The sequence below is a fragment of the Rattus norvegicus genome, chromosome 11 (genome assembly GCF_021556685.1).
Source record: "Rattus norvegicus strain SHRSP/BbbUtx chromosome 11, alternate assembly SHRSP_T2T, whole genome shotgun sequence".
In the NCBI taxonomy this organism is placed as follows: Eukaryota; Metazoa; Chordata; class Mammalia; order Rodentia; family Muridae; genus Rattus; species Rattus norvegicus.
In genome coordinates, this window is record NC_141544.1 from 80,275,794 (window position 1) to 80,299,081 (window position 23,288).

General features: G+C 45.4%; 1 protein-coding gene and 1 pseudogene across 46 annotated transcripts in view; both read left to right on the forward strand.

The window, feature by feature from the left end:
• Positions 1–23,288, forward strand: part of Kalrn (kalirin, RhoGEF kinase) — a 606,323-nt gene that overhangs the window by 306,635 nt on the left and 276,400 nt on the right. For 36 of the 46 annotated variants that reach the window (XM_087576981.1, XM_087576985.1, XM_087576987.1 and 33 more), the window contains 3 exon segments: positions 6,888–7,079; positions 13,281–13,489; positions 17,146–17,320. In XM_087576981.1, the coding sequence (XP_087433107.1) occupies positions 6,888–7,079; positions 13,281–13,489; positions 17,146–17,320 (576 nt within the window). 46 annotated transcript variants of the gene reach the window in all.
• LOC148002625 (U2 spliceosomal RNA) lies at positions 10,488–10,593 on the forward strand (annotated as a pseudogene).

The window sequence follows — 23,288 nt, forward strand, 5'->3', positions numbered from 1 at the left end:
GACCAGGCTGGTCTTGAACTCTGCCTGCCAGTGCTAGCATTTAGGGTGAGCACAGCCACACCTTGCTTGCCTTATGTCTTCTGTTGGTGGTGACGTTGCCTTCCTTTCTTCTGTTTTGCCTTTTGCAAATATGAATATTTTTGATGATGGGTTCTATTACCTTCATTGGCGTATTGGCTTTTTGAATAGTGCTTTAAGGTAGATAGTTTTTAAACTTATTACAGTTATGTACAAGTAACACTATATTTTTCTATTATGTTCTTCCAATAACCTTCTAAAATTTGGTGCTACTGTTGCCATATATTTTACATAAACTTATGCTATGAATCCCACACTAGATTAGTTATTATATTAGCCAATTATAAGTAAAAGAGATGTAGGGGACAGGAAATAACATACGTAGTAGTCAGTTAGCATCACCAGGACTCTTCACTCTGTATAAATCTGGTTTTCCATATAGCACTGTTTTTCTTTCTTCCTGAGAATTTTCTTTATTTTACTTATTTTATGTATATGCATGATGTGGGTGTGTGTATGCGCCCAGACATGTGCACTCATGTATGGATACAGGTGTGTGCGTGTTGACCTGGACATGGAAAGACTCTCAGAGAAGACTCTCAGATGTTGATCCCTAAGCTTCTCCTTTGTCTGAGATGGGGCGTCTTCACTGTTACATACACCATGCTAGCTGCTCCCCAGGCTTCTGGAGATGCTCCCTTCTGCACCACCTTCAGTTTGCCCATAGGCATGCTGGGAGGATAGATGCCTATGCGGTTGCATCTAGCTTTACATGAGTTCTGAGGACCTGAACTCAGGGTAAGCCCTTTTACCCATTGAGATATCTCTCGAGTCCCAAAGGGACTCATTTTAATATTTTGGCCATATAAGTCTGCTAATGAGGAATTATTTTTAGATTTTTATATCTGAAAAAGAATCAAACCTTTGTGAAAATACTTGGCTGGGTATAAAATTCTGTCTTTCGAGCACTTTAAGGATCCTGCTCTGCTCGTCTGCCTGCACGGTGTCTATTGAAAGTCTGCCGTCCTCTTTATCTTTACTCCTCCATACAGCGTGCCTTCTCTCTGGTTACTGTAAGATTTCTCTTCCTCCGCACATAGCGTGCCTTCTCCCCTCCGGTTACTTTAAGATTTCTTCCTCTTTTATTTTTATTTATTTGATCTGAGTTTTACGTTTATAATTTTTTTGCGCATTTTTGGTATTGAGGGTTCTTCAAGTTTCTCAGATCCGTGCATTTACAGGTTTTTGCTAAATTTCACTTACACGGCTACTAACCTACTTAAAACATGCCATAGCTCACAGATGCTCCAGTTTTAAATTTACTGTCTCTCTCCTAGTTCAGTCTGAACAGTTGCTGAATATGGCAGTGGGGAGGGGGGCGATGTTAGGAGAGGGGTTGTCCAAGTGAAGGTCAGAAGTCAGTATTGGGTACGTGTCCCCCTACGCTGTTCTTCATCCTATTTTTAAGGGGTTTCACGCTGGCGCTCACTCTGATTGGCTAAACTGGCTAACTAATGAACTCCAGACATCTTTCTGACTTTGTTTCCCAATACTGGAGTTTTTAGATGCACGTTGCCACATCCCAAATTTTGCGTGGGTGTCAGGGTTCTGTATTCAGGTCCTCGCGCTTGGCCTGTGCTCATCCCCTCCACTTCTGAGTAGTTTCCACTGTTAGGTTTCCCTGTTAGTTAACTTATTCATTCACTTTACATCCCGATCGCGGCTCCCTGACTGTTGGGTTTTGAAGCTCAGTCATCTTGACTTCTGCAGTTGTCGAAACGGCTGCTGATGTGATCTGGTGCCTCTGTTATCACCGAGGGTAAACATCTTAAAGTACTCTGTTTCTCGGCTTCTATATTTTAAATATATGAAATATAGATATAATGGGCTATTTTTAAATCATTGTCTGCTGTTTTTAACATATATGCATATGTATATGTAAATAATATATATTAGAAACTGTTTACTAATATATAATATAATATATATTATTTATTAACATATATTATATATAATATATTATATATTAACACATATATTCTGTGTCTGTCTTGATTGACTTATTTTTCTCTTCACATGGGTTGTTTTCCACTCTTTATTTTATGCCTGTGGACTTCTTTCTTTCTTTTCTGTGCTAGTCATTGTGAAATTGGCCTTGACCACTGTTGAATATTTTCAGTTCTTAAGTTCTCTGGGATACAATTAAGTGACTTGGGGAAAGTTGAGTCCTTTTCAGTCTTAAAATTTGATAGCAAGACCAAAGCAGTATGTAGTTTATCTGTTCAAGCCAAGACACCCCCCCCCCCAGTCCTGGACCAACATCCCATGCACCTCAAGGGTTTTTAGGACTGAGTTTTTAGGTGGGAACAGAGACTATTTCTAGCCCTGTGTGAGTCCTGGGTACCACTATCTAATCCTTTGGTGGTCTAACCTCAGGTAGCTTTACATGAATGGATGGATCTTCTGTAACTCTGTCCCAAAAAGGAGAAGGAAGGAATGGAAATTTTTATTGTCAGCTGTAAAGTGCTAACCCAAGTTAAGGCTCGGGGCATGATTTTGATTGTTGAAGTTCATAATTAAGTTTCACGACAAGCCCATTCTCTAGCGCCGTGTTTCCATGGCTCCCTTCACCCCAGTGCACCTCCTTTGCTTCTTTCCCTCACATCATCTTGTTCTAGCCATGGGGCTTTGGAAACAATTATTAGGTGTCAGGGGAGGAGTCCCCTACCGTAAAGCCTGCTTTCCAGGATGAGCCCACACTTTTGAACAAGAGCTACTTCAAGGCCTCATCCTTTCCCCTCCCAGCGCATAAAGCCAAAGGTCTAACTCCATATGACCGAGGAAACTGACTCTTGATTACCCAGAGGCTTCATTCACTGTTTCCCCGCCCCCTTGCTTTTAAAAGGCGGTCCCCTGCCCTACTTCCCATCCTAGGAAATCTGAAACCCGGTTTGTGTCGCTGGAGTTCCTGTAGTTTTAGATAAACTATCCCAGAATGTTTTGTTACATATTTGGGAGCAAACAAAAAGATAATGAGGCAAGACTGCAGCAGGGAATTAAATGTAGATATAAGAGCTAAACCATTGGGAGTATTTTACCTGGTTGGTGTAGAGAGTGGCAAGAGCAAAGAAAGAGCTTGTAACCATCTGCAGGGCCCAAACCGACCACTCAGACATGCTGGCTACCACAGCTCTCTGTGAAAGATCTAATGACTGGGAGATCAGAATCCCGGCACTGCCTGTGCGTTTGGCATGCCAGGTGGGAAACACAGGCAAGGGCTCAAGGCCAAGGCAGTGGTTAACCCAGGCCAAGGCTTATGTCAGAGTGAGGTCAAGTCTGGCCCTGGGGCAGCACCCATTGTTGATTTGTTGATAAGTTGAGCTTAAATCTCTTGTCAATACTTGTCCCAATTTTGGGTCAGCATATTTTTTTGGTAATATTTCAATAGATAGTCTCTGAACAGATTCTTATTTCAAGACCAGGTGATCAGATCACCCACGTGGGAATGAACAACGTGAGTTTTAGCATGTAAAGACCTATGTCAGATAATGTATGGGGATCAGAGTTGAGTATTAGGATTTGTGGTGATTATTTAATTTATCGATTGATTCACTAATATTTATGGAACACTTTCTTGGTACTAGACATAAAGGGAAAAAAGACGAAGACACCATCTGGCCCGAAGCAGAGAATAAGGTCTGATAGGAAGCAGGGTGTGGTGGTTTGAATATGCTTGGCCCAGGGAGTGGCACTATTAGAAGTAAGGCCTTGTTGACATGGGTGTGGCCTCGTTGGAGGAAGTGTGGGAGTAAGGGACAGTATAGATCACCCCAGAAAAGGGCTCCTAGGTCAGCCTTCAGAAAAAGAATGGGATAAGGGAAGACTTCCTAGAGGAAGGAATTCTGAAGCAGGGTCTTCAGAGGTGAACGAGAGTTGTTCATGTAGAAAAACGAAGGAAGTGTATCCCAAGCGGAAGTAGATACAATGGTACACAAGCAAGTCATCGCCTAAGTTTCTGGAAAGGCGAATTGTTTATTTACAGATAGCGTACAGGTGGGTGATGTCTGTTAATGCAGAAGGGGAAGGCAGGGAAGTCAGATGAAAAAGGGCCCCAGATGCCATGCTAAGGTGTAAGCTCCAAGAATGTAAGAAAAAAACAAACCCTTCTAAGGAGACTAGAGGTCTGCCGGGTCTGGATTTGAGAGGTCTTTCGGGTAATAATCGAGGAGAAGTTTGGGCACAGACAAAACGGGGAGCCCAGCTTTTAGCATACACAACATTGCCTTTCTACCTGACTATATCATCCCTTCTTCTCTATGAAAGAGTCACCCAGCTCTTCTCTGCCTCACTCAGCCTGATTCTGCCTCTCTCCAGCTTTAGTTGGGTCTTGGCACACCATGCTCACACGCCACTCGCTAGCTATTCTTACCCACTTCCCAATTAGTGGAGATGTATTTGTTGTATGCCAGACACAGCTCTGGCCTAGGGGAACCAAAGATGAACAAGCCATAGAACCCTCCTTAGGGGGTTCACATGTCATTAGAAGGTAGCATGAACACATGTGGTCCCCTTGCTGTGTGATAACAACTGAGGTCTGGGATAAACCATGCAGTAAGTACCCAGGACATGAAGAAAGTGTCTTATTTCTGAACCCTCTCACCTTTGACAAATCATACCTACCCACGGTTGGAGAGGCAGAGCAAAACAGTAATGGCGCTACCATCTCAAAGCTGTGCGACCTTAGCCAGCAGTTCTCTATGGTTTCTTCACAGGAAAAATGCACCAATCCACAGGTTATTGTGAGAATTAAAGGAGATCTGTGTGTAAGATTTTAGGATAGTTCTTAGCAAGGTTGAATCCTTGTTTATTATAGCTGTTGTTACTCTCACGTGCTATCATTTTCTTTTTAACACCCATCTCTTGCCAGGAAACATTATCTGTTATGTTGCTTGCCTCATTTATGGGTTATCATGTTATCTATCTCAATGATGATTTTATTCTTCTTTGAAACAAAGTACATGTTACATGCTTCTGTTCCCTGAGATGACTCTAATGCTAATTCCCTGGAATTAGGGGATTTCTGGGAACCAGGACTTTCTGTACTAAAACCAATAATGCCCTTAGCAACTAAGGATATGGTGATTCCCCCTCCCCACTTATTGGTTTTAAATCATGCTTGTAAGCACACTTGTCTTGTGAACTTTGCAACAAAATGCTATAGCTTGTATAAAAGAGTTCTAACCTTGGGTTTCTTTGTGCATCTGAGATCCCCTAGGGCTCAAGGCAGAATTCTGAGGAATTCTTGAAGAAAAAACTTTCGAGGGACATAGGGGTGTATTAAGGGAATATGATATCCAAGCCAGAAACAACTGGTTTTTGTTTTGTTTTGTTTTTCAAACCTGGCTCACCACCTCGGAGGCCTCATCTCCCTTGCCTCTTATCCTCATCTCTCCAATAACTCTAAATAGCTTCTTTCGTTTGCTCTCTAGAATTTACATCTTTTAAATTTGTGGAAAAGCCCCTTTCTTTACACCACACTTGTCTGGTTGCTGTTGTGGTAGTCTGGTTGTCATTTCGTGAATTGCTTGGTTGGCACAAATGATGTTTTTCCTTTAAATCCTCTCTGGCCAACATGAGGACATTTGCCTTGGGCAATTGTTTATCAGGCAGCATGTCTTAAGGCTCCCTTGGGACCTCTCTGGGAATTCCTCATCATCAGCTTCTCGCTTTCAGTAATGAAGAAGCTGGGTCAGAGAGTCACCTGGGTGTTAGTGTCAGGCCATAATTCATCTGTAGCGCTCAGATCCTTGGGGAAGGCAGAATCAGTCCCATACAGCTGTTGCCGTGGCCTCTTATAGTTTTCTGCTCACCGTGTATTTGACGATGGCTTCCCCTTCTAGATCCACATAGTAAGCAACAGTTTCTCACCATAGGGCAGTGTGCTGACCTGTGGATATATGGGTAAATATGTACACCAGTCACAGGTCGGATGTCAGAATGTGTCAGATTAAAAGTAGCCAGCTGAGCAAAAGTTGCATTCATGATATAATAACTACTTTAAAAGTGGTGGCTGCCATCATGATGGGGGACAATTGCAGGTGGGTTACATTTGAAATGCTGGCGAGAATGTCATACTGTGTACTATCAGAGTTGGAGCACACACACACACACACACGCACACGCACACACACACACACACACACACACACACACACACACACACACACACACGTGTATGTACGGACACAGCAGCTCATGGTAAACAAACCTATCAGATCCCCTGCTACGCTGCCTGTAGGCATCCAGCCTTCACAGAGGCAAAGGAACTATTCTATATCCCCTCCCCCTGCTTTTGGCCTGCTTCCCTTCCTTCCAGAAGATAGACACCAAAGTGGAGGGGAGATGGTGGGCGGGGGCAAAGCAAGCCTCCTAGTTGGCGGGTTTTTCGTGGTTCTCTCATAGAGAAAGCACAGAGCATCCTTGTGGATGTGCTATTTCCGACTCTCGACTCTCGCAGGAGCAGCCTGAGATGGGAGGACAAAAGAAGGGACTCTGAGAGGGTGGGGAATCTGTGCAGAAGGGGTAAGGAGGTTCTCAAAGGCCTCCTTTCTTACCTCTAGAGACGCTGCACCTCTCAGACACCCCAGAAGCAGGCGAGTGCCCGCTGTGCGCAGCAGCCCACTGGTTGCCTGGTAGGAGGCGAGGTGCCAGCTCCGCGCACTTAGAGTGGTGCCAGAGCAGGGAGCTGTCGGCTCAGTGCCTCCGCCCTCTGTGCCCACTCCTTTGGGAGTCCCAGGGTGAGCTGTGAGAAAGCTCGAAGCTCGTTCTCTGGCTGCAAGTTGACTTTGCCTCACTTTTGTTGCTGGCAGAATACATACACCAATGCGGACAAGCTCCTAGAGGCAGCAGAGCAGCTGGCTCAGACTGGGGAATGTGACCCGGAAGAGATCTACAAGGCTGCCCGACACCTGGAGGTGCGCATCCAAGACTTCGTGCGCAGAGTGGAGCAGCGGAAGCTTCTTCTGGACATGTCCGTCTCTTTCCACACGCACACCAAAGAGGTAAGGGGTGAGAGGGTGTGTGATGCCCCTCGGAAGTTAGCTGGGCTCTGAGGAACGAGGACTGGGGTCTAACCAGTGTCCTAAGAGGCCAAGGACTGATCACCTGCATTTAGGTCCGGACCAAATGCAGCGAATTCCCTCCCATCCTCTCCGGAGGAGGGAGAGTGATGGAGGCAAGCAGCTTTAGGAACTTTAACTAGAACATTCTGCCTGCAGCTCAAGAAATTTCCAAGTCTCTGGTATAGAAAGAGTAAGTAAAAGAGGGAGCATAAAACAAAAATGGGCACCACCTACCCCGTTTCTCTCCGTTACTTCTCTGCCAGTCAGAAACTAGTCTTGGATTTGATCAGCGTTCTCTCTCCTACCAGCAAGGAGCATTCAGACATTGCAAGTGTGTCCAATTCTGATATTACAGGTTGTTTAAAATAAAGATTTTATTGCATTTATTTTGGGGGTAGTTGAATACTTCCGTGCCATTTCCTAAGCGTGGAGGTCAGGGAACAACCTGCCAGGGTTGACTCTGGTTCCACCATGTGGATCCTGGGGCTAAAACTCAGATAGCTGGGTTTGGCAGCAAGCACTCCCAGCCACCTCCGTTTCACTGATTGTCTAAAACACTGGGCCTTCTCCGCAGGGTCTGCAGCTCAGGAGCAGGGAGGTGGCTATTAAAACTGATGTTTACTTGGTCAGGAAGGAAGATGATGAGCAGGAGAGGGAGCGGGACTGAGGCGCCCTTCACACCAGGTGGACTAAATCCAAGACAGAATCATTCACCACTTGGAGAAAAGAGAAGGGAGGGGGATCCTGCAAAGTGCTTGGCAGAGCAGAGGTCCCCTAGGAAGAGGCAATGGCAAACCCGTGATTGCTCTCCATTTCTGATTAACGGGAGGGTGGTCTCAGATTGAGTAAGTGGACAGGAAGGAGGCCCATTTAGCATCTTGTGCGGTAACATCCTTGGCAGAGGAACTCATTTGGTGTATGCAAATGTTTGTGCTCCCCTAGGAATTTATTTTAATAGGGTATTAATTAAGGTTTGATTGCTGCTCAGGAAAAAAATAATAACCCTACTTAATTAAGTTGATTTTTGGCTTGGGGAGTGCATTGAGAAGCCTGTCTGGTACCACAGGCTTTTCTGACAGTTTGTTGAGCAGCATTTGCAGTGCCTATCAGAGAAAAGCTTGCAGGGATAATGTTTTGTAGGGCTGAGGTTTGGGGGGATTTGGGGGGGCAGATGGAGGCCTGGGGAGCCCCCTGACACTGGCTCAGTGTTCTCCCCATGGGAGCTATGGCCACTTTCAGATGATGAGTGTCCCTGAAACAAGAGGATTAACTCTAATCCAGGGCTTCCTGCCTCCTTGTCTGCTTGCTTGTGGCTCACTTGACTCTCAGTGACAATCTCAGAAATCAAAGGCACATGGATTCCCTGGTCATGGAGGGCCTGTGGGTAAAGCCATCGAGTATGAACGAACAGGAGTTACACTCCTCCAGAGGGTCACGGGGTCGTGGGGTTGTGGCCTCTGTTTGGAGGTGGTAGACAAGGCCAGTTTCTATCCAAGAACCACTCCCCACAGGGCAGCCTAGCCTCTAGGAGCCCTGTCTAACTGCGTCTCCTGCCTTCTGTCAGCGGAATTAAAAGACTGGGATTCTGTTCCATATAGTCTCTTAAGAAGCCATGTAAGCGTGTGCAGGTCACTAATGTTCCTGGTGCTGGGTTCCCTTCTTGATGAAATCTAATCAGATTGGTGCTCTAAGTATGTTATTCTAATACAAACCCAAATTCCCCTTCTGTTTTGTTTCATTTTTCTCTCCCCCGTTAGATGTTGATACTAATAATTGATAACAAGTGAGCCTGAAACAGTATAGGCGATTTCCTTCACCTAAGGTTTGGCTCATTCTAGGTACGAACATTCTAAGTGTGTATTAGGCGGGGTTGGCATTGTTAAGTAATACCCGCTGCTTGCCAAGTAGATCACCTTATGTAATCTTCCTGATGCCCTCACAGAGTTTACTATCCATAATTTCAAATGAGGAGTGTTAAGGAAAGAACTTGTCTACGGCCATAGAGTGTCCCAGTGGTGCAGCTTCAGGCACCTTCTGAAACCCTGTCCAACATACTTGATGCCAAAATCTGAAATAATACAGGGAGAGGGTTGGCATTTTCAGACCATTTTGGATTTCAGCTTCGTGGATAAAGGATGCTCAGCCTGGACATGCTGTACTCTTAACTGCTGTCTATAGCGGTCTTCTTCCTCTCCTGTCTCCACCTCTCCTCCGTTCTTTCTTCTCTTTGTTCCTTCTCTTCCTTCTCCTCTTCTTCCTCCTCCTCCTCCTGCTGCTGCTGCTGCTGCTGCTCCTCCTCCTCCTCTTTTACAGGGATTTGAAGAGGAGGTAGATCATGGCTAAGAAATGTAGTCTTGCTTGTGTTCTTTGACGATGGGAAGCTAGTCGTGTTATCAAAAGCAAAAAGGGAGGGGGGGCAAAGAAGAAGAGAGATGCCCATAGTTTGTTTATTAGTTAAATTCTCCAGCAGGAGCTTTCCTGGGGACCTGAAGAGCAGGCAGAGTACACATTGTGTGGTGGGAGGTGGGATTTTGTCAGTGTTCTGATGAAAGCACTCCTGGGGTTTGATCCTCCAGGTTAATATGTCTCGAGACTGGCCATCCCATAGATCTCACAAGTAATCCCCATTCTTGGTGCTGGTCCACTCGCCCTTGACTCCTGCTTGACTCTAAGACAAGCATCTGGCCTTCTGTGCAGAGTAGGACTGACAGTCAGGTCTACTGTTAGGGTTGTCCTCTCCATCCCTCCTCCCTCCAGTCATTTGTTAGAGCTTTGCCCTAGTGCTGGCAGAGCTGACATATACTGGAATGTCATCACAGGATGGTTTCTGTGTGACAACTGGATATACATCTTTATAAATGATCTCATCTAGACTCCCTATGTCTATGCAAACTCAAGTTCATGATTTTGCCTCTTGTCTGTCTTCCATACCAAAAGGTTCACTCTAATAACATCAGAAAGGAAACAGAAGATTTGAATAGGATAACATTCTACCTCATTTCTTCCTCAGATTAAAAAGTCTTTTTAATCCTATTCGCCGTCTTTGTGAATTCTTTTCAATCTTAGGAGTCTGGTGGCTGAACTCATCTGATCATTTCATCCCAATGCTATTCAGTCTTGAATAATCAGAGACCACATAAATGCGTCACCCCAATTTGTTGAGCAAGTGATGGTGCATCTTATATGAGAGAGCATTGCACAGCCATTCGGTAATCTACATGGCTGAAGGTCATTAACGGCATCACTATCCAGGAAGACCACGATATTGATCGCACCTAAAATAAAGGCTATAAAGAAATATATCAAAAAGTTTAGGATGTTGTGCTTGGGTTTTAAAAACTGTACTTCATCGCTTCTCGGCCTTTTGGCTAAGATCAAGTGTAAAAACTGTACTTCTAGGCTGGAGCGCTGACTCGGCAGTTAAGAGTGCTTGTTGCTCTCTCAGAGACCCCGAGTTTGGCTCTCAGTATCCATGCTGGGTGGCTCTAGCTCTAAGAGACTCCACAACTTCTACATGCACATGCATAGAAACACACATATACACATAAGTAATGAAATGTAATGAAAAAGTAATATGTTTGTTTTCAATTTGCACTCACGAACAAGTCTGTGAGCATGTACTTTGCACCTACACGACGATACAACTCCTCAAAATCACAGCCTCTGTTTTCACGTAATGTTATTTTTGAGAACTTCGAGTATTGCATCTTTATCAAATCACCAACTTTTCGTTGAAAATGGATTTTTCTCTCATGCAATACATCTCAACCACAGTCTCCCCTCCTTCTACTTCTCCTAGCTCACCCTTCCACTTACCCATCCCCTCCCCACCACACCCTACCCCACCCTACTCCTGCCTCCATTCCCTCTTCAGAAAAGACCAGGTCTCTAAGAGATGACAACCAAACATGACAAAACAAGACCCAAAAGACAAGACGAAAGCCCTCAGATCTAGGCTGGACAAGGCAACGGAAGGGAGTTTTAAAAGCAGCCGAAAGAGTCAGAGAAATGTCCACTGCCACTGTTGTGAGTCCCACAAAAACTCCAAGCCAGCAGCCATGAATAACATCTACGCAGAGGGCCCGATGAAGACCCACGTAGACGTCGTACCTGCCCCTTCAGCCTCAGAGTCACGACCTTTTCACAGCTACTCAAAGAGAAGAACCACTTCATAAAGGGGGAGTGATAGGATATGCGTAGGCCCCTCTTTGCACCCAGAGATGGCACAGGTTACGCCATCTTTGAATGTCTTCCTTTTTCCTAGGCCACATGGGCGGCAGGCAGGTTGCTGGTGTAGAGAGCTGGGGAAAGGAGAAATGTCCCAGCCCATATCCTGAGGCTTTGTAGTCCAGGTCATCTTCTGCAGAGATTGTTCAGACAGAATTTTCCCTTCTTGTTATGTTTCCTTAGAAATGCTGTCATTTTTGAACTTTTTAAAATAATGTGAATGTTAAGGTAAAAATTAGGCCAAGTTACCGTATCAGTTCTTAATTGGACGGCTGTATTAAATATCCCCTTCTTTTTTTCATTGAAAGCATTCTGTATACCCTTTTTTTTTTACTCATAAAAGCACACATGTCACAAACACATATGCACCTGTCTTGCACACCTGCCTTCCCCAGAATGAAAGTAAATCAGCCTGGTCTTTGAAAAGGAGCATGGTCTCAAGAGTGAAACAGCTTCCCCTTCCATTTCAGTTACCAAACTGGCATGGTATTTATTTAAGAAGCAAAAAAAAGGCCAGTGTCAGAAAGGCAGAATAAAACAATCTCTTCAAAGTGATTAAGGGAGATGTTTGCCTGTGGGGATGATGTTCCTCTCAGCATCCCTAAAGGTCACCACGTACAACAGAACAGCCAATCAGCAGGAAGAAGCGGTAGGATGACATGATTTCCTTGATGAACCACTCATCCCTGAACCTTGCTGCCGTGTGTCCCACCCCTCACCCCAACCCTGCACGTCTGTCTTCCTTGGCTATCCCTTCCCTCTGGCTTTTCTTGGTTGCCCTTCTCTTATATTTTTGGTTGTGAGCCTAGCCTTTAACGGCTGAGCCATCTCTCCAGCCCGGTTGCCCTTCTCTAAGACTGCTCTGATGTATATGACAGACAGCAGCTGTGGCCGACCCTTCCTGGTCTCGCTGGTGACATTGTTAGAGCTAACCTTCATGAATCACTGGAGGGCTCTCAACTACTCTACCCTACCAAGGTTCTGGAGGGTCTCAGACTAGGCCCGCTCTTTTGTGTAAAGCTGTTTTAGTTTCTTGCCATATGTGTTCTAAGAGAGAGAATGGACAGAGCAGAGACTGCATGCTCAACTATGTGATGGGGAGCAACGGGCCATGATTCAGCTCCAATAGATCTGGATGAGAGGGTCCAGAAATGGCTGAAACACCCACTACACTAGGCGAATGTAACCAATTAGTGAATGAGAGTTTTCAGGAATTCTTCCAACCCTTCACTGCTTCATCGATCGTTCATTCAAAACACTAGACCTCGCTTCTTTAAAGCAGTCTAGTGGCTAATGTCATCTCAGCCCCCATTTCAACATCTTGGCTATAACGCAGAACTACCTGATCCTTTCACCGACGTTAAGTAAAGCTGCACCATTAGTGATTAACTTCCTAAGTAACCGAGCAACGTTAAAAAGAATGAAAGAGTTTAGTGAGGCTTAGGCCACAGTTAATCTTCACTTGGCTCTTACTGGGTGGCGTCGTTTTGAATATTTGCAGTATGATCAGTTCTATGCAATACCATGATCAATTTCTAGGAAGCCGTCCATTTTTGGCTGCCTGGAGGGAGTATACAGAGCCCCTCATTTTCTCCTTTCTAAAAGAGAAAATATTTGTACATTCCAGTCTCCTGTTCATCCTGGTCTCTCAAAGATGAAGAATCTTTTTGATCTAAGAAACCTGCAGGTTTCACTAAAATACTAGGTTTCCATCTGTAGGCTGTGCCAACACTCGTGAAGTGAACTTTCCAGTGATGGGTAATGAGTATCTGTTTAGAGCACACACTGGCCTCTGGGAGCTGAGGACAGAGACTCCTGGTCAAGGAGCTGACTCCTCTCCAGCTCTTGTTGCCCTTGCCCCGTGCTGGCCTCTCTCTCCAGCCCCCAGTACAGTCTCTGCTCTCTCCCCCACAGCTGTGGACATGGATGGAAGACCTTCAGAAGGAGGTGCTGGAGGATGTCTGTGCAGACTCTGTGGATGCGGTCCAGGAACTGATCAAGCAGTTCCAGCAGCAGCAGACCGCTACCCTGGACGCCACTCTCAACGTCATCAAGGAAGGCGAAGACCTTATCCAGCAGCTCAGGTCAGCGCCTCCCTCCCTGGGGGAGCCCACCGAGGCCAGGTCAGCATGGGCAGTGATTCCAGTGGGGAATGCCTCGGGCTAGACACCAGATAAGTCCTGTCCCTGTCTTGAGTCAGCCACAGCCTGCTTTGTGGTCTTGTGTAAGCCTCCATTTCTTTGTCTGTAAGACGTACAAATGCCTGTACCACATCCAGCTTGAGTTTAGACTGAAGTGTTCCAGGAAAGCAATAATGGATGCCTCAGAGCATTACTTATCACCCAGAGTGACGTTCAGCAACCAGTAAGACGGACAGCATTTTCATTAAGCATGATGACATATGTGGCCCTGCAAAGACATACATTGTTAAATATCGTGTTATCCAGCTGCTGTATCCAGCACGGCTCCAGGGAGGGACCTTCCTGTGGCAGTGGAAGAATGAAGAAAGAAATATGCAGACACACAGAAAAGCTAGGATCGAGTGAACCGGGGTCTCTGATGGAGGAGCCTCGCTTGTTTACTTTACACAAACAGGGAAGAGGGACTCTTGCATACAGCCACGCTAGGAGTCTGGGTTCATGTTATACAGCTGAATCAAACACACCAGCTTAGCTAATCTCGGTAGGAGCAGTCTCTGTAGGGGGAGTCTTCAGACCATAGATATCCAAGGGGAGAAATCTAGAGTGGACATTTTCTATATACGTCATAAACATCCACACGGTCCAGAGAAGGCCATCTCTCCGAGCCTCACTTGGAGGTAGTAGGGGAGGTCTTGATATTGTCCTATGGAGCTGAGGCTATGATCTATGATATGGCCTGTTCGTGCCAACCACACACACACACACTCACTCACTCACACACTCATCATCCAGGGCTTCCTCTGCTCACATCCACCATTCACTCTTGGGCCACACTCTGAATCCTTGTAGCACCATTGCTTTGCTTTGGGTCCCTGAGGATGTAGGGAAGGTCACCCATTATGACCTTTCTACAGTCCCTTTCTGTCTGGATAACGAAAGGCCTCTGCAGTCACCTTACCACACACAACTGAGTAGATCAGGAAGGCACAGTTGAAAGCGTGTACTTGTTTAGAATTGCCCACCCCATTCATTGTTTTCTGGTGGCATCAGTGTTTAGTTCCTATCCCTGTCAAGGGCACTGGCTCCTCAGAGAAAGTGTCACTAAGCCTTAGGCAAGCTCTCAGCAACCAGCCCCATGCCCAGGTGCTGCATAAATAGGATTTGATGGTGCTAATGATGCCTGCCCTCGGGGACTTGTTCCTGCCCCCAAATCACCAAGTGCTGGGACCTCTGCCAGCTATAGACAGAAGTAATCTCATCGACAAGTCCCAGGCCAGTCCTGAGGCCTCAGGGTATCACTTCAACTGGAGAAAGCTTTTTCCCCCCATTCCAATTGTCCAATTAAATAAACAATGAAAAATTACCTTTAAGAGGCCCTGGTATGCTTTTCTTTCAGCTGGAAATTAATCATTTCTATTCTAAACATGCACATGAGGTGTACAGAATTTTCCTGTTGCATACTAACAAGACAGCCTCTTTGCCATTCTCTCCCGGTTCACCTTCATGAATATATAATGCATTGACAGTCTTGTCTGCCTTCCTAGGAAGCTCTGCTGTCATTTGCTTCTAACAAAAAGTCTAACTGGTGGGCAGCCACTTAGGCTGTCCGTGTCTCAACTGTCTTGTTTGTATAATTAAGGCGTGTGCTCTAGACTCTCTGTCAGCTGTAGGATTTCATGATGGTTTTGTCAGAACTTTGAAACGCTTTTCACAAGCTGGTTGGCCTCTCTTACTCATTGCAGAGCTGGGTCTGCCCAGATGCCACACGTTTCTCCCAACTGCTAGGCTTGCACAGTGCCCAAGGGCTTAAGGCTGCTCGGTGATGGCAGAGGCCATGATGTGAGTGGCACCTGCTCTATAACATTTATGATGATGGGTTGTAGCAAGGACCCTATGCACGTGTCCAAGAGCATGGTGACACTCATGTTATCTTCGGGGTTGACTGGATCCTCTACTTCCCTCCCTGACATCAGAGACTGCCAAAGAGCTGGGAGTGGGTGGAGCTTAGTGGACACGGGCAGGATCTCTTGTATTCCTTGGAAACAGGACCTCTGTGTTCAGTGTTCTCCTGACACTCTACTTTGGACTTCTGAGTTGCTTGTGTACTGTCTCTTTGATCCCTACCATGACGCTCCACAGACGCTGTACAGCAGGGTAGAAATCATTATCTTTCTTCTAGATGCTGTATGGGGGAGTGAACTGAGAGAACAGCCAGATCCTCCCAATGGAAAACATTCAACAAACACTTGGTACACATTATTAACCACACCTCTTCTTTAACAGTTGGGGTAGTCACACAAGAGTGGAGATTAAAAACCATGCCCATCTTCCACCCTGCTGCCCCGAGAGTAGGAGGTAGGGCTAGTGGCCCTCTGAGTGGCACAGGGAAAGCTGCCAGACATAGCAAGAGCTCTCGTTACCTTCGGGGACAGATAGTTTGCACTCAGGCCCTGCTGCTTCTGAGACAAGCCTGAGCTAAAAGTCCCTGGCCTTTGGGACCTGCTGAGGAGAGAATATAACACTAATGCTCTCTCCTTTGCCTTCTGACCTCTTATACCACATAGGAAACAGGTGGTCACAAAATAACAGGAGTGCCTGTTTAGTTCACATATTAGAGCTCTGCTTACTCCAAGTTCTACAGAATTTATTTAAGCTTTGGGAGCTCTTTAGCTTTCCCATGAGTAACCCCTTTGGTGTCCTCAACACCCCCAAAGTCATTCCACTCTGCAATGTGTTTCTCATCCCTACGACTTTGGTGTAGACTACTGTGGGAGCAGCGCCCTCCCTTCTCCATGGATGAGTACGTCTCTTTCTTTAAATCCCAAATCCAAATCCATCCTCTCTGAAACCCTTGTCTTTTGACCCATTCGTGTCATCTAGCCTCACTCTCCCAGACCGACTGTGCCCTAGGAAACCCTTGTCACTCCCTCGTGCCACTCGGTTCCATAGTGTGCTCCTGATCACGGTTCACACAACTGCCTACTTTACAGCAAAGTATGGCATCAAAAGTCCATTCCCTAAAGGACGTAACTAGGGCTCGGGCTGGTGACTTCCCAGGGCCACCAGCCTACATATGTCACAGCAGGAACCTAAACCATGTTTATAGACTGCAGGTCTAGTGCTTCCCTATCTGTAGCTAGCAGTCTGTTTCAGAACAGCAGCCCACAGCACAAGCGCGGCATCGGGAAGTAGGCGAATAATTTTTAGTACCTATGATGTCATTTTAACAGTCCTATAAGGCAGAAATAGGACAGGTCTTGATTTTGCTTTTCAATCCCTTTGTCTACCTCTGTGTATTCTGCTGTATATGTGCATGTGTGTGTTAAAGCTGTGTCTTAGACTACACGTGTGCATGGAAATTTTCTGTTTCTTTGATATTTATATGCCCGCTACTCTTACCTTATTTTATTCTATCCCTTTGAGGATAGGAGAGCACACATTTTGGAAATAAAGGTATGAATTCCAAAGAAGACGAATTCATCCCTGGTTCTCTTGCCAAGAAGATGGTGTCGGGTCACAGTGGCACTTCCTTAGATTGCTTTGTTAATGACTGACCTGATCCACCTTGCCATCCTGCTCCCCCATCACTCTTAACATAGCAAGGCCTCTCCCTGTCTTTTTCCCCGACTCTGCCACAGGGACTCAGCTGTATCCAACAACAAGACGCCCCACAGTAGTTCCATCAGCCATATCGAGTCTGTCCTCCAGCAGCTGGACGATGCTCAGGTACAGATGGAGGAGCTGTTTCACGAGCGGAAGATCAAGCTGGACATCTTCCTGCAGCTGCGCATCTTCGAACAGTACACCATTGAGGTAGGGCGAAGTGGGAGACGACGGGAAAGGAGGAGAGGGGGGTAGTGGATGTTCCGAGAGAAGCATTCCAGGCCAAGCCACTGCTGCATCCATAGGCTTGAAGGATGGAGAGATCAGAAGGATCGTGTGTCCAGCTGTTTCTTTAGAACTCACAGAAATCACCTCATACTAGGAGCTATTCTGGCCAGTCCCCTTCATCCTGACTGCTAAGCAGAGGTCCTCGGCTAACGTCCCCTCTGTGGATCATTTCCCTGGATGGCTACTGTTCATTACACTCTTGTGTGGTTCCTAAAAGACTGCATGGCTGGCTGTTGAGCATTCCATGACTTCCTGAGAAGTGTCAAAGTTAGGCAGCCCCCTTGACTGAGGCACTCAAGCCAGGCATTAGCAGAAGTCACACAGTAGTCATAATGTCAGGAGCTATAAGAGGAAAGACCTGTATCGCCAAGGGGCCTCTGGGAGTCTGGCTTAGTTGTAGAACACTTGCCCACTACATATAAAGCCCTCTGTTCCTAGTACCTCAGCACTGGGGGTGTGGGGGAAGGGTTCTATGATTCACTTCTGGAAGATCAGAGTTACCCTAGCATGCCCTTCTGGTACCAACCGGTAATAACTGCCTCACAGAGTTGTTATTATTATAATTTTCTGTTTTGAAGCTGTAACTAAAACCATACCAGTAGAGGTTCCTGCATATGGAAAGCCTACAGCATGCGGGGAATGGCTGCTTCTGAGGGTAGTAAAGACCCTTTTAAAGCACCCTTTTCCCTTTGCCCTTGACTGTGATAACGGAGCGGCTATTCCTCGATCTAACACATCTCTGCTGGTTTTCATTTTTTCTTTTTTTTTTTTTTTTGCAGTGGTAGGGGTGGTAACCAGCACCTCTCACGACCTAGTCGAGCGCTCCACCACCAAACTCCGGTTACCATTTCCTCTTAACTTTAATTTTTAATCTCTAAATCGCCCTGGAGTTGGAACATCAGAATTTATAGGGACCAACCTCCCCAGCTAGATTTGTGGGAAGTTTCATTAAACTAGTTGTAAAAGAATGGTTTTATTTTTAAATGTTGAAAATGTCAACATCCCAGTTATTAGCCTAACTCAGGACCAGAGAAATGTCCAGGCAACAGCTGCCTTTTTCTTCAGTCCTGGAAAAAAAAGTGAAAAGAGAAAACTAGCATTGAAAGTTATCATCTTCCTACCCCATACTCTACTGAGAGCTCATGGTGGTCCTGGTCAGGCTTACTTCAAGACTTTGTGTTCTAAGGTAGCCTAGGGATGTAGCTTAGTAGCTGAGAACTTGACTAATATTAAAACGTCCTTATGAACACATACACACCACCACCACCACCACCACCACCACCACCACCACCACCACCACCACCACCCCAAAAAAGAAAAACACAAAAAGACATGTTCTAAATGTATGTTTTAATTACCTCTCACCTGGTTTCTGTGGCTGTGTGACTTTTCTTTCACTTTTCATGGATTCCACATCTGCACTCAAAAGGATTTCAAGTGGCATGTGGTAGCAAGCATATCTGAAGGGACAGTTAAGATGCATGTGGGAAAGAATGTGTTGCCAAGCAATGCAGGGTGCCGTGTGAACACGATAGTCCCGGCATCACAAGATGAAGGGAAAGAGGAAGGGTACAAGCCACCACTCTCTATTGGGCAGGAATGAAACACCGACAAAGAGGCTGCATTTAACTTATGTAGAGCTCTCCCTGAGCTCTGCTGCAACCTTCTGAGGATGAGAATATTCCACATGGAAAGGGAATAAATGCTGAGCCGCCAAGTGGTTACTGTGAAACAAGCCGGGACCTCTGTAAGAACAACAAGCCCTTAACCACTGAGCCATCTCACCAGCCCTATTTTTGTTTGGTTGGGGTCTTGTTTGGCCTTTGTTCTGTTTTATTTTGTTTAGAGGACAACTTACAGAAGTCAGTTCTCTCTCCTTCCACCATGTAGGTCCTGGGGACTGAACTCAGGTTGTCAGGTCCAGCAGCAAACATCTTACCTGCCTTGTTCGTTTCCTGAGACAGGCCAGTGCACAGAGATCCCAGGCCTGTGCCACTGTGCCCTGCTGTCATGAAGTTCTTCTGACTAGACTGCTATGTGCTTCATTTTTCTTCTTTCTACATCGAATAATGCTTGAGGGGAATAATATTACCTGAGGGTCAGATGCTCAAGATTTATTGATTAGAAGGCCATGGGTCAGAGGTACTGGTTTAGTCCCAAATTAGTGAGTTGGCTTTACTTGGAGATCAGCCACACACTGCTGTCATCTGACATGTATTAGCAGGTTCTGTTTGCCTAGAGTGGTTCTGAGAAGTTCAGTTTCATGTCTGAAAGGCAATCTAAAGCATGCGTAGAAAATAGACTCTTAGAGAGATACAAGTGCAGGTCAAGTACGGTAACCACAGACCTCATTTAAATGTTGGTAGAAGGATTTTCCTTTCACTTGCAGAATCTGCATTCTTGAGCTGTTCTACATGTAAGATCCCTTTCCCTAGTACTGGACAATGCCTGGGAACACTTGGTATGCAGCAGGGAAATGGTGCCAGGGCCCAATAAAATGAAGGAGATAAATACAGTGGCTCGATTCTGTGTCTTTTGATACAGAATATGACGTCAGGGTTTCAGAGGGTCTTGTCCCCATCTGGGAGGAGGTGGTGCTGCCTCTGATCCTAGATAGAAGTGGAAATCCTGCCAGACCTAGGGGGAGTTCTGCCTCCAGTCAGATGGTCAGAAGTTATTTTTAAGGGTAATAAAGTCGTTTCAAATACCAGCTATGCCTCAGTGTGGGAATGGAGAAGCTTCTGAGTGTGAAACTGAAGGTGGTTTCTGTGAAAAGAGCCACGGCAGAGCTGACATAAGCTAGGGCAGTGCCTATGGGGGACCTGTATCTCTGGTTCTGTTCCCAAAGGAAGACATTGGGTGGACACAGTACAAGTTTCTAGGGATGTCTGGAAGTGGAACGGGCCTGCCACCCTGAATTCTGGGGGTTGTAAGCATGGCTCCTCAGCCATCTCGCTGATGGCGGAGATCAGCTAATTAACTTAAACATGGAGGAAAGCACAAATCACTCCCCTGTCTCTCTACCTAGTAGAGAGGTCACATGTGCTCTCCCATTAATAGGGATGAGATCCTAATGCACCCACCATGGAAGTGAAGCATCCCGGATATTCTAAGTTCAGTACCAGGGTGTGGCTACATTCCTGCCATCCCTTCCTGGGCTTCCTGTCTTGGATAGTAGACAGAGGCTCAGAGTGCATCATGATGTCCTGTGAAGTTCTCCCTGTAGGCTCAGCCTTCCTCTGTGAAGGGCATCCACATGAATTCATCATGATACAAGACAGCAGAAGACAAGTGATAACATATATTTCAGGGTGGCAATAACTTGGGTAATTATTTTATCCTTGATTTTTTTGCATTTCTAAATTTTCTACAATTAGGATAATCAGAAATTAATATAAAATATTTTTAGAAGTAGACATAAGCCAGTAGTCTCCAATTTTTCGGTTATTTGCATTTTCAATAAAATATTTTTGAACATATAGCCCCCTGCATGTATATGTTTGATAGTTTTTAATTATAAAAATGGTCTGTCACTGTCTAGCAATCCCAACACTCCATAGTACCTTTTGGATGTGGCCTAACTTTTCCATGAGGTATTGAAATTTCAGATTTCACGTAGACTTCAGATAGTTTCCAATTATTTTTTTTTGCTTGTTTAACAGATCTGATATGATTGCCACTGTCTCTTTAGCTCATAATGTAGCTGACAGGAAGGTTTTGCTTCCAGGATTTGAATTATCTCCAAACATCACTTTCTTTGCCGAAAGCCTGCTAGGTCACATGTCTTTGTCCAGGGTTGGGTTAGTTGAAACTAGATAATAGGTAAATCCATTTAATGGGGACATGAAGAGGCAATAACTTTAGATATGCTGACAACAGTGAACAGGCGGGCCGCGGGCAGCCTCTCAGGATTGCCTGTGGCTGTTTCCATCTCTAAGGAGCCCTCTCCTACTGTACTACACAAAGCCACCTGCCTCTTGGTTTCAGTGGGATGCACACCAATCTACTAGTGAGACTCTGGGGAAATGTCGCGATTTTTTTCATCATCTCTTATAAAATATGTGTGCAGATAACACGTATAGATTCATATTTATAAAGGGAGACTTTTCCTATAATCAGTGACTAACTTAGGGTGTTCCTTGAGGTGAGCACACACATAAATACACACACACACACACACACACACACACACACACACACCAAAGATTACTCAAAATGACACCAAGAAAATAGACTCTAAGTAGGTAATTTTATAAAAGAAAAGTACGGACCACATATATAGTCTTTAAAAATATCTCTCACTCTATAATTGCAAAGTTTGCTTCATGCATTTGAAAGTTATATGCAATATTAAGCCTAGTGAAGAATAAAACAGTTGACTCTAAGTTATCAGGTTCATATGAGGATGGGTTGGGACCAAACAGAACCAGGAAGGTTTGTCATCACGAGAGGAAGCTTCTGCCCAGAAAAGGAAAAGCAAGTTGTGACCTACTGGTGCTCTTAACTTCTCAGCTGACTACATGTGTAGATGTTGGTGTCTTAGGTTATAAAGTGATTGCTCTCTTGGCTATTCTCCTGCATCGAAATTCAGCTCAGTGGACATTTATCAGATCCCTACATCAGAAACTGTGCTGCCATTAGGATCCCTGCCATTTTAGGGAGCAGGCTGGAAGAAGCACCTGGACAGAGTCATCAGCATAGTGAGTGGATGACAGGGAGGGACGCACATCACACAGCTCGGGGAGCACAGAATAGGCAACGACTGGCCCAGCTGGGCTGCAAACAAAGTTTTGTTTTGTTTTGTTTTGTTTTGTTTTTTTCATGAGATTGCACCCAGTAAGAAGGTCAGTTGGTAGAGGATTGGGGATGTGTAGCAGTGCCCAATTAAATACTCAAATTGGTCCTAGTGGTAGTGGCACATTCCTCTCTAATCTGCCCCAATATTCTGGGTTCCCGAATAAAAGATACACATACACACACACACACACAGAGAGAGAGAGAGAGAGAGAGAGAGAGAGAGAGAGAGAGAGAGAGCCTTTATATTTTGATAAGCCTTAGAGATCAATGGCTGGACTGTTTCCTAACCTCTAGGTGGTTAATCATCCACCTCTTTTCCATATCCCTGAATTATTACTTACTAAAATCTATACTCCATTTTTGCTGCTCTAGACCCAGTCAAGCAGCCCTCTTGGGGTTGCTATTCCTCAGCTCCTACATGGTGGCTATGCTCTCTGTCCCTCTTCCTTCTTCCTTCTCCTTCCTTCCTCTCTGTCCCTAAGCCGGGGAATCCTAAAAGTCCCATCTCTGTCTGCCCTGCCCAGCCATTGGCTGCCGGCAACTTTATTAACCAATCAGAACCAACTGGAGACAGGATCTCCCAGGGACTTAGGTGCAGACATGCACATTCTCGCACAAACAATTTTGGGGACCCAAATTAACAGAACATAAGCAGCATTAGGCCAAACCCACTACAAGAATAAGAAAGAAAGAAAAAAAAACAGGCATTCATTATTTTGTTGAATCAAAATCTCTGATCCCTTTATACTTTTGTCTTTGACTGTCTCCTGGGAAAACCAGAAATTGAAAAAATAGGGAAAAAAAAGTTTGAAATTCCTGGAAATGTTTGAGTAGACTATCATGGGTGTCTCCTGTATCTTAACATCCATAGATTTCTTTTCTGTGTGGGGTGCATTCCTAGATCATTCTAGAAGGGCACCACCACTCTTTACTGTCCTCTGATAAAGGGACTATAGTTGGCTATGCCCTGTCCTCTTGCCCATACTGAGAGTGTGTCCTGTTTACAACTCTGGCCTCTCCCAGAACATCAAGGCTGGAGCTTTCCAATGATTCCAGGCCCTAACTTGTCTGCCCCTGTGTTGTTATTTCCTCC